Source organism: Corvus cornix, chromosome 2 (assembly GCF_000738735.6).
Source record: "Corvus cornix cornix isolate S_Up_H32 chromosome 2, ASM73873v5, whole genome shotgun sequence".
NCBI classification, from domain to species: Eukaryota; Metazoa; Chordata; class Aves; order Passeriformes; family Corvidae; genus Corvus; species Corvus cornix.
The window spans coordinates 88,165,758-88,182,013 of record NC_046333.1 but is presented as its reverse complement, the minus strand read 5'-3'; the positions used below and the strand labels follow the sequence as shown (position 1 = coordinate 88,182,013).

General features: G+C 38.2%; 1 protein-coding gene across 3 annotated transcripts in view; it reads left to right on the top strand.

Moving 5' to 3' along the window:
• MOCOS (molybdenum cofactor sulfurase) overlaps positions 1 to 16,256 on the top strand; it is a 209,278-nt gene that overhangs the window by 17,969 nt on the left and 175,053 nt on the right. For all 3 annotated transcript variants that reach the window (XR_005604188.1, XM_039569005.1, XM_039569013.1), the window contains exons 2-3: positions 8,321 to 8,410; positions 10,992 to 11,058. Coding sequence is in view for 2 of the 3 variants with exons in the window: in XM_039569005.1 (XP_039424939.1) it covers positions 8,321 to 8,410; positions 10,992 to 11,058 (157 nt within the window). In the remaining variant the exon portion in view is untranslated. The remainder of the gene's footprint in view (positions 1 to 8,320; positions 8,411 to 10,991; positions 11,059 to 16,256) is intronic.

The window sequence follows — 16,256 nt, the reverse complement described above, 5'->3', positions numbered from 1 at the left end:
ATGGGCATTTCAAGCATTAAGCCTCTCCCTGATCTAATAATGCTGTTTTTTCCTGACTACACTACAATCAATTAGGAGTGTAAATCAGGTAAGGAGTAACAGTTAGGAGTGTAACCCAAGAGATCTGGATATGTTGGTCTAAGGAAGTATATTTCCAGTAAAGTTAGGGACGCTTACTCTAGGTCTCCAAAATTCTGAGATCATCTTCTGGAATGTGTGTTCTGCTCCCCCACTCCTGCTCTCCAATCCCCTGTTGCTCCCAGAGAAAGGGCTTCCAGCTGGAAGAGGCATGACTGGGATTGAAATGAGTTGTTGGAATTACCATTTATTAGGAATAAAGAAACGTGGAATTTTTAGCCAGAGCAGATGGAGAGATGCTACTGGGTTGTCAAGGGAGAAATACCTGTTAAAGCTGAGTGGCTGGAGATAGATATTAAAGCAAAAGAATGCTGACATGAGAGATATGAGAATATACTGATCATGGAAGAACAGTCTAGAGGGTGAGATGTAGTTTCTTATCAGGAAGATACAATTGTGAAGCACTGTTCTGGTTTGAGCAAATAGACTAACAGCCTGCCTGTTTTGCATAGAGGCAGCTTGGCTGATGAGTGTTGTAGCAAAGGACTGCCCACTGTGGGCCAGGAGAATCTTCTTAGACCTCTCATCTAATGAGTGTGGTTTTCGCTAAAGCCCTCACTCACACTCTTCATTCCACAGTCTTTGAATTTATGCACAGTTCCTCTTGGTAATGTGGTCATTTGGTTTTACATATTTTTCCCTGAAAGATCAAATTTATGCTGAACAGAAATTTATGCTTCACTTACTCTTACATCCCTGAAATTGATCTTCACTATTTGTTCCTGGACTTTTTGCTGGATAGTGCAAGTAAATCAAGGGCTGTAAATGTCTGTGAGGAGCCTTGTACGAAGAACTTCCATTGGAGAATAACTTTACCACTGGTTTTCAGCAGCAGCCTTGCTTCTTTGCCAGAAAAAGCAGCAGAGAGGGCTGTTACATTTGCCAAACAAGGCATTAACATGGTCTTGTCATTGGGAAGAAATGATGGCTGGGAAGTACTTCTGCAGGGCCTCAACAGTGGATAATTGATATTTCCTGTCTGTCATTGAGTGTTCCTAGTGTGTACCAGTTCTCATGTGGGTGTTTAATTATTGCTGTGGTTGCAAGTTCAGCCCCAGGCTCCAGCTGCCAGAGGCTCATAGTGAATTATTTCTGCGTAATGAAATGAGTTTTAAGGGAAATTGGTGAAGAAAAGGGTTACTCTTTGGTTTTTGTTTTGAACTTAGTTTATCTTCTAGTGCTTTTGGAAACACATAAAATAATTTTAAAGGCTTTCTATATATCTTTGCACAATTCATTTGATGTATTTTGGAGAGAATATTGAGTCACTCTTTTGTCCTAGATTTTATATGAAGCCCATTATTTCAGGTTACAGAGCAAGAAGTAGAACTGACTAGAAAAGTTAGTTTTAAATATTATCTTGGCATGTTGTTGAAAGTCTGTGGCTGTTTTATGGGAAGAAAAGGAAGGAAAAAAGTGCAGGAGTATGCTACTAGAATGTTTAGGTAATGACTACTATTATAAACAATTATTATTATGATTCCTTAAACATTGCTTTTTACCATCGTTTTTTCATCTCAATTCTCTTTCCTACACAAAAGCGCCTCTTTCCTACACAAAAGTGAATGTTTCTGTGAAATTTTCATCAAAACCAACAAAAGCATTTTCCAGTAATAGGAGAATGGGGAATGTGTTCTCTTTCAACTCTTCTTTCATTTGATCAGTTGCATCAGAGAGAAAGGGAAAAAAGAAAGAGACCATATCATATCTTCGCTAAGGAGGTATGAATGCTGGTTTCAGTGGGAGCAAGTTGCAGTTGTTTGAAGACATGCATGAATATGAATCACTTGTGATATATATTTCATCCAAAGACAGAGAGGCAGGCTGCAGCAGGTTATTCATATGAAGCTGGGGTACCTCTGTTTTTGGCCCGCATGTAAGACTTCAACCGGTCTCACACAACCCATTAAAGGTGTCTATGGAAATAATATCACTGACTGCAGTCGATATTTAATCCTGCCCCAGTGATGCACTGAGTAAAGCTATGCCTTACAGGTAGGGCTGTAAGGATGAAGGTGAGTGCTGATTGATCCCTTTACTGCAGTCTCATTTAGCACAGGAGTTGGCAAATGATGAAATTTGATGCCATGCTGTTTTAAATTTTTTTCTGTAGCTGCACAAAATACATAGGCTTGGATGTGATTTCTTAATAAATGTGAAATCACTGCTTTCCTTTGCCCTTGCATCTTCCTCAGTACCAGCAAGCTGTAAACTGAAAGCTGCAAGTAGGGACTCATGTACATGGAACAGTGTCAATGCATAATGACACTGAATAACCTTATCCACCTAAATAGGTTTTGTGGAGTTGGTATAGCCTCTGCTGAGGAGTACAGCAAGCAAAGAGAGCGTGTGGTATTCACTGTAAAGGGTTTTGACGTTCTGCCTACTTTGCTGTAGGTAATAATGCAATGAGAGCAAATAATGCAAGCCAATAGCACATGGAGAAAAATAATGGAACTTTTTATGGATAAATATAATTGCACATTTCGTGCTTTGCTTTTTGTAGTGAGTCCATCAAGTCAAACACTCAAATACATTAGTTAAACACCATTTTCCCACAGAACTCAGTAACTAGTTAGCAGCCCTTGGAATACTGGTACCATTATCCAGGTTGGTTGCAGCCTAGTGCAGAGCAGCATTTGGCAGTCAGGTCAAGCTGTGATTACTCGAATTGATGAATTTGGTGGACTGGCAGTGGAAAGCAGAATGTGCCCCATGGCTGTGGGCTGACTGCTGCGTTACTTCACCAGGCCTGTAGCAATTAAGTGAAATCATGCTGAGGAACAGTGTCTCCTTTGACTGCATGGTAACTACTCAGGCTTTGAACATCTATGGCCTTGTCCATCAAGCACTATGCTCTTGTGGTCTTTTGAAGAGCTCCTTGGCCCTAAGCAAGGGAAATAAAACATTACCTTGTCTAGCAGAACAGGACTGTTTAGATGAGAGGCATGTTTTTATTGAGAAAACATACTCTGATGTGATTGTTTTTGTCTAAATCGATGCCAAAAACGCACTGAAGGTGCAGGTAAAAATATTCATTAAATATTGAATCCAGAAAATATCCAGCAAAGGCAAATCTCAAGCCATATTAGTAGGATTTTTCTTTTCTTTTAATGCACTTCATTAATGGTTTTGTGTAATGAGGATCTTTATCTGTTTGTCCTTACAGTATGTAGGCATATCATGTTCTGTGTCAGGAACTTCAGGCACTTTTAGAAAGGTTATATGTACTACATTACATAGTTAAAGCTACTTTTGCCATTTATTTTAGGAGCATTCCTTGGGGGAGCTAAGTCATATGCGGGGACTGGAAAGAAGGAGCTGACTCTAAAGAATATCTGACTTAGATTACTAAAATAACCTGGAGGCTGGGCGTGACCCGGCCATGTGTGCTCACAGCCCAGAAGGCCAGCTGTGTCCTGGGCTGCATCCAAAGCAGCGTGGCCAGCAGGGTGAGAGATGTGATTCTCCCCCTTTGCTCCGCCCTGGTAAGACCCCACCTGGAGTGCTGTATCCAGCCCTGGGGTCTCCAGCACAGGAAGGACGTGGACTTGTTGGAGTGAGTCCAGAGGAGGCCACCAAGATGATTAGAGGGACCGAGCACCTCTTCTATGAGGAAAGGCTGAGAGAATTGGGATTGTTCAGCCTGGAGCAGAGAAGGCTTCAGGGTAACCTAATTGCAGCCTTCTGGTGCCTGAAGCCTACAAGAAAGATGAAGAGGTGCTTTTTACAAGAGCATGTAGTGATAGGACAAGGGGGAATGGTTTCAAACGGGAAGAGAATATGTTTAGATTAGATATTAGGAAGAAATTCTTTACTGTGAGGGTGGTGAGGCACTGGAACAGATTGCCCAGGGCAGTTGTGGATGCCCCATCCCTGGAAATATTCAAGACCAGGTTGGATGGGACTTCAAGCAACCTGGGATAATGGAAGGGTGGTTGGAACTAGATGATCTTTAAGGTCCTTTCCAACCCAAACCATTCTATGATTCTATGAATCTGAGGTACCTGATGTGATGCTACCTGTTAAAACCTCTCTGTGTCCAAATGCTATCCCACTTGTCTACAAGCTCTGTAGACCCCACTTGTCCCTATTTTGTCACTTGTTTTTTCTCCTGCTTATGGTTTGGTGTATGGAAATGTGATATTTATCTTTGGACAGATAATGCTTAATTTTGCCTTCAGCTTGTTTTCATATAATCTATTTCATACTGGTTTTGTTAATATTGCTGTACTTAAGATATATACTCTCTCCCCAGGGCATTCTCTGTATCTGTTTTCCAAGTAATATTGTGTATATAATCCTACTGAATTGCAATTATATCCACCAATCAAAATTCATGACTCTGTAGAGCTGCTGCCTTGTAACTACACATTTCATTCTTTATTACGAGACTTTTGGCAATATAACTGGCAGCCTGTAATCAGCTGGAGTGCAGGAATTTTGAAGTGCCAAGGCTGTGAGAAATAATCTGCAAAGCCATTGCTCAGGTTGGCTTGTTTTGGTGACTGTAGCAGAATCACAGAATAACAAAAGGTTAAGGTGGTGAACACAGAGCGTCCAGATGGTGCGTAGGTAAATTGGTTATTTTTGGAAGTGATACTTAGATAAAGTTCATAAATGTGTAGCACCAAGAATAATTTCAAGGATTACAAGAACATATTACATAATACCAAAGTAGTAATCATTTAGCCGGAGAGGAGCTGGGTGGCTAGACATGGGTTTATGGGTGGGGTGTGAAGCAGGAGAAAGCTTAGTCACTTAGTGCCATGTGGCACCAGGCCACTGTAGGAAGTGCCTCCATGGCCTCTCTGTGCTTCCCCTCTAGACCATCCTCTGGGTGGTAAACATATGCACAGCTTAGTAGTTACTAAAAGATTTAGTAACAACATTAACTGCCTTATTCTACTTTCAGTTCATCAAATGATGTCTTTCAAGTTCTTCTAAGTCAGGTGGAGTCACGTTTCAGGGAAGTGTGCTTTTGTCAGAAGCAGATATTTGGCTCACAAAGATTAATCTGATAGTTTCTTTTTGCCTTGTGTGTTTTGCAGGTTCTCAGACTTTTTGCAGTTGAATGTTCTCACTTGGTCTTAAACTCTAATTTTGGAATGTTCCAAATTAAATTATCTTTTTTTTTTAAGAGATAAAAATGTTCAGTTAAACTGGATGGTCCCCTGGCATTTATGAGGCTGTATGTAGGTGTGCATTCATGAAGTTTTACAGACGGCCAAGGGCACACAGAGATGGTAAAACACTTTGTTAAGAGGCGAATTGTAGCATGTAAGGAGATCAGAGAGCTGGGCTGGGACTTTTTCAGCAGGACAGACTGGCCTGTGTTTGTTCCTGAAGAGTTCCTCATGTAAAATTAATCTTCAACGATATTAGCATATGAATATTGCAGCTTATGAACCAATACTGTATCTGAATAACTTTCCATAACTAATGCCAACACACTGAATGATTTTGATACTTGTATTAAGAAAAACCCCTACTTCTGAAATATGATCTTATCAAATAGTTGGTATATTATTAAACCAGGTAAGTCAGTTACACACTCCAAATATAATAGTATGTAAATTAAACTAAAAGTTAATTTTACATTTTCCCTGAGCAATGAAACCACGTCCTGATGGATATTGCATTTTAATGTTATTTTTGGTTGATCATATTATATTTTCTTTCTTCTGTTATTTGCCATAAACAGTATCAATTCATAGTGCTGACAGCCTATATACTAAATACCACAGTGAAACAATGGGAACTGTATTGTTCTCTATATACTGGCAAATCTCTTTGGTTAATGTGCATTCAATAAAGATAAAATAGCAAATGTTATTAAACTGGGGAAAAGCACAATGAAAGTTATTAATGTGTTTTTTTCACAGTGTTATACATATACCACTTTTTTTTCTTTTCTTTAAAAATACAATTTTTTTGAAATAAGACAGCAAGGAAAAACTACATCATAAAAGTGCAGTAGAGATGAAGATATTTGTTTCAGTGCAGTCTCAAAAGATGAGAGATCCCATTTCTTTTTTTGGGCAGTGAGAGAGAGTATGAAACACTGTTCTCTGTTTGCAATTAAACAGCAGCATTAAATATAAAATAAAAGTTTAAGAATTAATAATTTTTCCTTCCTCAGCCAAATTTCCTCACAGATTTTAAAAGTATTACACCCAGAGGAGGAGTTTAAAAAATGACTAGCTGTTTTTTATACTTCCATTTCACAGAACTGCAATATTGTCCTTCATCATGAGCTACATAAGGAATCAAATTTGAAAAACCACTTAAGGGCCTTTGCCTAGAGGTCTTTTAGTCTAAATTGTCTCACAGGAGTGTTGGTTAGGACGGGAAGTGCCTGTCCCTTGTCAGTGGGTGGTTTGCATTTGAGGAGCCTCAGCTGGTTGTCCGGTTTTTGCTTGTGCTGTAGGGCTGTGTAATGACTTCAGTGCTGTTACCATCCCTGGGGTGGAAAGGTCCAAACATGGCAGCTGCTCCCAGAGGAGCATCACCGGGCTGTGCTCCTGGTGCCCATGAGAGCCAAATGGCACCTCTGTGGAGGCTTTGTTGGGAGTGTGTTAGCTGGGGTGGTTCCCTCCAGGACAGCAGTCCTTCCACCTGTGTCTGGCTCAGGGCTGCCTCTTCCCATTCTCAGCTCCAATCCTATCTTTCCTAGCTCTCCCAGCTAGTGACTGTGGACTGCCTATTGCCCTGACAGCTGTTGGAGCTGGTGGAGATTGTGGCTGTTGCTCTGTGCTTTAGCTCCATCTCAGGGCCTATCTGAGCTTTTGGTGCCAAGATGCAGGTCCTGGGGTGGCCATGGTGAGCATATGTCCTGCTGGACAGAACGCTGCTGTCCCCTTGCTGGCAGAAGCTGTGCCACAGAACTGGGCAGGGGTCTGGCTGTGTCCTGCCATGGGCAGTGTGCCTCTCTCCCTCCAAAGCCCTGCATTCCAGCAGAGCTGAGCAGCTGTCAGGAACTGAGCAGGACAGACCTCCATAAGCATTTTGACTCCTAAGTGCTTGTGTGTGTTGCTTCATACTGATTGGGAGAAACTTCCTAGGATTCTTCCTTTTTAAAAAAGTAAAAACCTAAAAAACCTGTTCAGCAAATGAACTGACTCTGGTTTTTGTCCATGCTCCACTTCTTGAAGCGCCCCAAAACACTCGATTGACTTCAAGCCATTATTAAGAATTCTGCTTCTGCTAGGCACTCTTAAGGCAGAAGAGGGCTCTTCTCTTTCGAAAATAAGGAGTGGGCATCTGGATTGGTTTTATTATTAGCACTGCCTCACAGCTTTACCCACTGGATCACTGCTACAGTAATATAATATATAATAATATATATTTCCAAGTGTCAAGGCTTCTCGTTTAAAGCTTAACTCAATTTTAAATCCGTGTGGAAAGGAAAGACCTTTAAAATACTTAATAAATTCTAATCTTAATCATATTCATCATTATTAAAATTTGAAATAGGTTGAAATACTTAAGGTAAGTGAAATGAAAAAACTAATAAAGAGCATGAAACACACTGGAGAAATGGAAGAATAATTGCTAAAGATTAAGAAATCTACAATGGCCAAACATGAAAAAGCCTTCATTTCCAGTAAGCATTTATTTAAAAGTTTTGCAATAGCTTAATAATATAAAAGGAGATTTTAAGAATGAATTGAGTGTTAAGTGCAGCAGAGTGGTGAGACATGATTAAATACATTAAAACTTATACTAGTCCTGTCTTTGGGCTTCAGACATGATTTAGGCTTTGTCGGTTCTTGAGAGAGTTGCTTCACCTGTCAGCAAGGAGACAACATTGCTATTGCTGTTGCTGTTAATAATAATTATTATCATTGTGGTAATAGTAGTTTTCATAATACGTAGTGCCTAGAAGAAGCAAGGCTGAAGACACCAGCTTGCTCAGTTTTGTACAGGCCAAACAAAAGATTTTTTCTCTTCCAAAGAATGTGTAATATAAGCAAGAAAGGAAAGACCTCTTTGGTTTTAATTAAAAGTTATACACAGGTAATCAAAATGTTTGGCTTCTATTGTTTGTTTCATCCTTTTTTTTATTTTTCTGCTAGTGAATGAAGGGTATTTGAATGCTGCACTTCACAATGTAGTCTGTGGGAGAAAATGGCATTAAATATTTTAAAAAATGAAAGTAGTAATTTTATTTGTATTCTAGGGATTACTTACCTTGACCATGCTGGTTCAGCACTTTTCCCAGAGAGTCTACTTAAAGCTTTTACTGATGACCTCAGAAAAAATGTTTATGGTAAGTGCAAAGCAACATTCCCATTAGTCTTCTCAATGTTGCATCTAAATCGTACAAAACTGAGTTTCTTGGAAGAGACCTTCTGCAGGCTTTTTAATACTGCTATAGAGTAGTTGGAAGACCAGTGCTTTTACAAAGGAGGCATAGGCTCTTTGTGTCACCTCTAGCTTCATTCTTCGTTTGCCACAGACGTGTCAATGTTGGTGAAGAAGAAAAATCAAAGGGAGCATGACTTGCCTCAGAGTTAGGGCACCAGGCTTGGGATAAAGAAATACAGTGCAGCTATAACCACTGTTCATTCTTTGTGGTTTTTTCCACACAAAATGCAAACTCAATTTCTTATGCAAGGATCAGAATCCAGAATCACCCTCCTTCTCAGCGAGAGTCATCACAAAGAGTTTAGACTGTGACTCAGTATAAACATTTTACTCAGAAGAAAGCTTAGCTCAAAGATCCCAAGTGAATTTAGGCATGGAATAGGTGCTATTCGACTTTGCTCTATTAGACTTTGGTGCCTGCTCAGAAAAAGGACAGGTATTGCCAAAGCAATAATGCACAGAGGAACGTGAGTAAAAGTATCTACAGAATTGTGTAATATCTGGGTGGAGATTTAACTATTGCAGCACCACCTCTAGGTACTTCATCTCCAGATCCTCTACCTAAACCTTTCATTTCTTTCTGATGTTATTATTAGCTGAGAATCACACACTGAGTGTGATTTTACATACAAAGTCAGCAGCATCCATTGTTTAAAAAATATTGTTACTGTATGAGACAACTTACATTAGAGTGAGTCATGCTCAACCAGAAAAAAATATACTGCACAGTATTATGCTGTAAGTAGTCCCACTGAAGTAATGAAATTTTCTGTGGTATGTTACTATCTGTGGGTCATGTGTCCTTTTTGCTAGTTTTGTGTATTTTTTGTGCTCCCTGTTACAAGGAACAAAGGGATTCCTCACTTGGGAACTAGGTACCACTGCTTTACAAGAAAACTCTTGTTCACTCCAGCACTGGCACGCTTGTGCTTATCACCTGGGCTAGCCACTTGAGAGTTTTGGGTAGTTTTCATTTTCCGTGAGCCATCATGTCATTTTCCCATTTTCTTTTTTCCTTGAGTGCTGGCAAAGCTGGGATCCAGAGCATGAATTAAGGTTCCACTATAAAATAAGTGTTATTCTTGATAGGGATAGGGTCTTTTTTCTGTTATAACAAAATACATCGATTCGATTACATTCAAGATCTCCTATTCAAGTGCATGCCAGTGATATTAAAATTAATGTTCTGTCACCACAGACATTGTAAAGTGAAATGTATGCACTCTGATCTTAGTTATTTCAAACAACATTGGGCTCAACCCTTTTAATAAGTACCATCTGTGTCAGAAAAGAAAATTAATTTGTGAATCAATTGAGTGCATGTGAATAGAAGTAGTAGTACTACCAGTTTGGAGCAGATTTGCATAGTACCTATAATGCTATAGGAGAACAAATTGTGTGTTTTTATTGGTGTTTTCATCTAAAATGATAACAAGAGCTCCAGTATGGTCAATTCCCTTTTTTTTCAGTTACATCTCATACTCTGAGGACAGTAAATGCTGTATAGAAAGAGTTAATTTAACAAATACAGATGTGAATTAAGGGGGAGTCTCACTTGCAGCTTTTTTATTTTCTTGGTGGTAATCCACAGGCCCAAAGAACTGCAGTTTAGCTGTTGCATGTGTAAATGAGGAAAAGTAATATAAGTGAGAGATAGTCTCACTTCTAAATTGAGAATACTTCAATTGGAAATTACAGAAATGCAACATCAGACATGAAAAGTGTAAGTATTAGTTTTGGGTTTGAGCTCTAAAGTTATTATTTCCAACACCTTCACTCAACAACTTTCAGCAGGGTAATTTTTAAATTTTGGAAAGAGTAGCTAATATTGGAGCCTACTGCAAAAACTGTATTAGTATGGCAATTTTTCTCTTATTCTCTTTCCAAACTGTTTTGGCATGTTCTCTGAAGTATTTGCTAATAAGAAAGTGTGCTGTGCCTGTGTGAATATTGCTGCAATCTTTTTTGCTCAAGAAGATAAAATTATGCTGACTTAATTTTTATATATGCTTGTGCTGAGCTGGGCTAAGGTGGCTACTAATTTAGCAGTAAAATTTATATTTCAATGAATTAGTTGAATTTCAGACTCTAAAAAAACCTAGGATTAATTCTGCTGTCCAATCATGATTGTCTGTTATCTCCAGATCCTGTCTCTTTCTTCTTAGCTGCCGCACAAATACATTTATGAGTGTGCATTCTGTCTGTAGTCTAGTATGTTTGTGCATATGCAGTTTCATTTTCTTTTTAGGAGAACTGCCTAAGTATTAGTGAGAAATCCAGCTGAAGTTTCCTGTTATAACTACTTTACCCTCTTGTATGTCCCTTCTCTTGACTAAGGTGCTTCAGGACATTGCTGTGAAGTATGCATTGAATCTTTTTTTTATCATCTTTTGGGCTTGCTTGGTGTAATACTTTGATAAAAGACAAATTTAATAGCAAAATTGTGATTGATTATTAATTTCTGTATCTCTGTTATCTCCTAGGCAACCCTCATAGTCAGAATCTCAGCAGCAAGCTGACATATGACACAATCGAGCATGTTCGATACAGGTAGAATAATCCTTTTCTCAGATGTTATATGATGCACTTGATAGTTTTCTTTTTGGTCAGGCCTGTAGTGTTTTGATGACTTTGATGTGATGCTATTTTCTAAGGGTCATCTGTCATACCTAGAGAAAACACCTCACTTTTAAAACACAAGGTATTTGGACAGTCAAATGTTGGATCATATCAGTTCTTTTTCTCTCAGATGCCCCAATTCTCAAAGTCCTGTAGTTAGTTTAGTACTGTAAGACAACTCCACAGTTTTAATTACGATATAGGACTTGGAATTTCAGAAGAGATTATTAGTAGGATGTTATGGTAAGATAGCAAGGTAGTACGAGGTTTAAGGACATGGTTAAAATTCAGATAAAATTAAATAGAGCATAATGGCTCTATTTACAAATAGAGAATTTACAAAAAGCTTATGGGAATGTGTACAGCATGTACTTACTTATTACTTGGAGTAATAAAATACCTTTTAAAGCAGTTTTAGTATAACTTTTAAGAGTAGAAAGTAAAGGTGAAATTGACTGTTGGGGCTTCTGAGTATAGGCAAGAAAATGAACTGATTCTCTAAATAAAATACTCCTTTGAAAGTTCAGGATGGAGTGTGCTGAAGGGTACACTTCTTGCCATTGATTTACACCATGATGAGATATACAACTTAGGTACTTGGTTATTCATTTTAGGGATTTGTTTCAGAAAACTCTTGCTATTTTATAAAAGATGTCTTCATCGCAGAATATGGATGCTCTGAGTTTATTTGCCTGCTTTTAATGGCACTCTTAAGGCAAGTAAAGAATGTCATGGATTCCTCTTATTTTATCTTCTTTCTTGGAAGTAAATGTTTCTCCAAAACACGTCACAGAATTCAGATCAATAGCACTGTAATAGCATATAGTTGTAATGAAGAAAATCTGTTTTATGCCTTTCTGCTGCATTTTCTCCCACTGTTTTTATGAGAGTGTAAAAAATCCAAGATTTCTAGTTGGATGCTGCTGCTGGTTAAAACCTGTTTCCCCCTTCCCATTACCTTCTTTCTGGAAAAAGTATATTCTTTTTGCTTCTGCCACAACCCTCTCTTAATGCTGTGCAGGATGACAACCTATTAATGCATGGCCAAGTGAAATGAAAGAGACTACCCATGAGGAATAGTTGTCTTCAGAAGCAGACACTCACAGCCAGTTACAGCAATACCCACAGCCTGCAGAGTCTTTTGAGCAGACCTGTGTGCTCACATGCAGAATTAGCATTCTGATTTCCATTTACTCTCAGTGCTGTTGCAATGTTGCTGTTTCACAGTTCTGTTTATGAAGGCACAGTAGGAAGTGTAACTGTTTTTAGAATAATTACTATTGTATTGTGTGTTCTTCGTTGTTAGGGAATAAGGAAATAGACTTTCACTGTGTAAAAACCTAGATTACTTTAAAAGAACTTACATCTTCAGCTTGTTTTATTTTGGATCTTGCTTTAAAAAAGCTTGTGACTTTTTTAAGGGCAGAATGGGAGATGACAAGAACATACCAGTGTTAGTATTGAGGGGTCTTTTGTGTGTTTTATTGTTCTGGTTTTTTTTTTTTAGATGCCCTCTGCATCTAAATGAACATTTTTCGTATCACACCTGATAGAATTTGTCATCTGTCCCTAAAGAAATTCAGCCATTTTTAACTCCCAATAAAAATTTAAAAAGCATAGTCGTCAAAAAAGCATAGTCATAAAAATTCAGGAAGAAAATGCCCCAAACCTACTGTCAATAAGTCAGCTATCTAAAATGCAATAAAATTATATTAAAAATCTATACTTCTATGCCATTGCAGCTAATCAAAATAAGCAGTATGACAAGACAGGGAGACAGGCAGCTCTGTCCTGCATCACAGTGCAAAGATTGAATTTCCTCAGTGAAAAAAATTATTCAGCAGGTAATTTTAGAAATCTTAAAATGAATTACTGGCTTGAATGTGGCTTTTGGCACATGGCTGTAGTCAGAAGTATAGCTTTTTTTTTCAGTGTTTGACTCTAGGACAATGCTGTTTTATTTTTTAAATTATTTTTTAAATTTTACTTTCTGATGTGATGGCACAATCAACTAATTAAAAATTAACACAAAGCTTAATTTCAGATTTATAGGTGCTGATATGGGTGATAGCAGCATCAGAATAGACTTTCCTAATCCGGCAGTGTACGCTGTACAAAGGTGAATGATTTGGTCTTACCTCCATATCTGCTGGGCAGGGAGAAACCACTCTTAGAATGTGGCTTTGTGAGAGAATAATAATAAATAATTAAATAATTGAGTCAGTGGATGTTTTCTCTGATTTAAAAAATTATAAAAAGATGCTTTACTTCTTGACCAACTCAAGTGCAGTAAGATTAGAAATAACTATTTTATGCTTAAAAACATTGCTACTCTTTTCTTAATATGGACTGCTGAGTGATTTTTAACATCGTACATATCTCAACATTAACCATGAGTGATGCTGAGAAGAGGAAGCAAGAAATGTAATAAGCCTTACTGAAATGTATTAAATGTATGCACCAAAAGATTATAGATCGTTTTTATGACTTTACTTATGGATGTATGGCAGTGCCATTGCTCCACTCCCACATAGCTAGAGGGCAGGAGTACAATATCTCCTGATGATGCTGCAGTTAATGTAACTCAGAAATTCATTACACTGAGTATTAAATAACCCTTTTCCCATATGCAAGCATTTTAAAATACTAGATTTCTGAATATTTTAAAACATTGTCCTTGTGAATCTTGCACTTGCAACATCAAATAGTGCAGCAGTGTCTTCTAACCAGAACCAGACTGAAGTTTTAGTGTTGTTTGAAGTTTGTGATGTGTTTAAGATCTACAACAGGATACTTTTTAATTTAAACACAGTGTTGGTGTAACAGAGTTTTGATGTTCATCCTTGAACTTTCAAGTACTGTGAAGTGTTAAACTGAATCATACTTTGGGAATTCAAATATATATTTAAAAAAAGGCCAGAAATTTCAGGTATGATTTCGGTACCAAGCATCATCTAGATGTGGCAATATGTGTATTACAGAATTTTCTCACTGAAGCTAAAAGGATTGGGCACTTAGCTAAATGGGAACAAGTCAAAATATAGAACCAAAACATGTATTTCTATAAAGGCTTGTCTCAAAGTATGCCATCTAAGTGAACTATAAGAGGAGAATAATCTCTGTGGCCAGGGCATACAAACAAAAACAGGTGCAGCAGGCATGCAAAAAATGACTGTAAATGGCTTAGAGTTTTAAAAATGTATTTGTTGCTGTGGTAAAACACACAGGTGGTACCAGATTATGCTAAGGAAGCAGTCTCATAAATGCTGTTTATAATTTCATTTGCATTGTATTTTTAGAGGACATTTCATGATAGGAAGGTAGAACTTTACATTCCTTCTGAAAGCATCATACCTTGCTTATGAAATTGATGCCTTTTCCTGGTCTTAAAATCAAGAGTCATACACGGTTAGAAGGGGAAATGGGATTTTACCTTGGTATTTATTTTAAGGATCCTTAGGTGCACACGTCCAGGTCATATGCATCAAAATGCACACCACAATCCCCGCACACCACAATCCCCCCCCCCAAAAGATCTGGTATAACATTATAGGTTTTACTAATTAGCATATCTATCAAAGATTCCCCAATGAGAGGCTCAAGTGAGCCCCCCTCCCCAAGGAGCCTTCCCCTGGATGGTTCTATCTTAGTTTACAGAATGTGTTCTGGAGAGGACCTTGGGGTCTGGGGCACACTGATCCCTAGCTACGAAGCTTCTAAAATGTTTAGTCTCTTAGCTTGACAAACAAGTCCAAGAATGTAGGGGAAAAGCACTAGGAATACAGAAGTTGTAAAAAGGTATAACAGGGGTATAAAAGAAAAGGCAAAAAATCTTCATGGCATCAAATAAGTTTCCATTCCAAGTCTTTTTTTTTAAGTTAAAACATTTTGAAATGGTGTTACATGCAAGATAGGGATTTTTTCTTAATTCCCGGGTTTAAGCAATTCTGTGTCTGAAAACAGTAATGTTGGAACACATACATACATGAAAATGGGTTGACCTTTCCTACACAGTAAGAAGTAGTAGATACAGTATCTGCTTAGTATTGATTTGTCCTTTGCAAAGGTCATTGACGGGACACCGTATGGATGAGTGATATCTGAGCGCTGCATCCTGCCCTCCTTAATGGCACCTATCAACTTGAAAACCTGGTTTCCAGTCTAGGGTGGTTCAGCCCCTTTGCGTGCTTGTTTTAGAACACCATTTGCAAACGCTGCTTTTCCTGATCCCACTGCTCAGTGGGGCAACTCTGAAATACCACGGGCAGTGAAGTCCAGCAAAAGGTCACCATGCTCACTGCAGTGACTGCACACATGGCAAATCAGAGAGGCATTAGAAGATAATTACGAATAATGAATAGGTTTTTTGGAAGAACTTAGGCAAGAGGGGTGATCTTTTTCCTTGTGGTTCATGAAATGATTTAGGCATGCAATTAAACAATCCCAGTGTGCCCACAGTGAGTGGCTGATAACCCCACTGTGGGCTCTGTCCATGTGCTGAGTGATAACACAGCAGGGGCTTTGGTGCAGATGCTTCTTGTTTTTCCCTCAGCCACACCTAGCCTTTTTTACAAAGGACTCCATTTTATAAACATTGTTTCTATGAGTCAATCTATTACTTTTGGTGTGTTTATTTTCTGCAATCCTATGCAAGGTAGTAAAAAGATTCTGGTCAGGGTAACAGGTACTGTCATTTTTGAATGAGTTAGGAGACTGATTTAAGAAGTAAAATCGGCCTGTTTTACTTTGGAACTTTGCTCCTGGACTTTCAGCTCTATTTAATAAATTAATTAATCATTAACTTGATAAGCTGAAGCTTTAGAAAGGAATTTGCTAATGCTTTCTTTTACTCTTCTCGTAGTCAGCTTTATACTTTCATAGTTTGTATGGAAAGTAGAAAATAAAACTGGTATATGCACTGTCATACTCTGACTAATCTTTGTTGCAAAGAGAGTCAAATCTGGAATGCTTCATTTATTGAAAGAAATAAATATTTCAGTAAAATAAATTAAAATCTGGAGGTCAAAATTGCTAGTTTATGAACAAAAAGGATAAAATGCTTCTGGGAAATTCTGAGTTTTATTAGTATGGGTGGCTAGAATGTTTTGCATAGAGGTCTGAAAAGCACT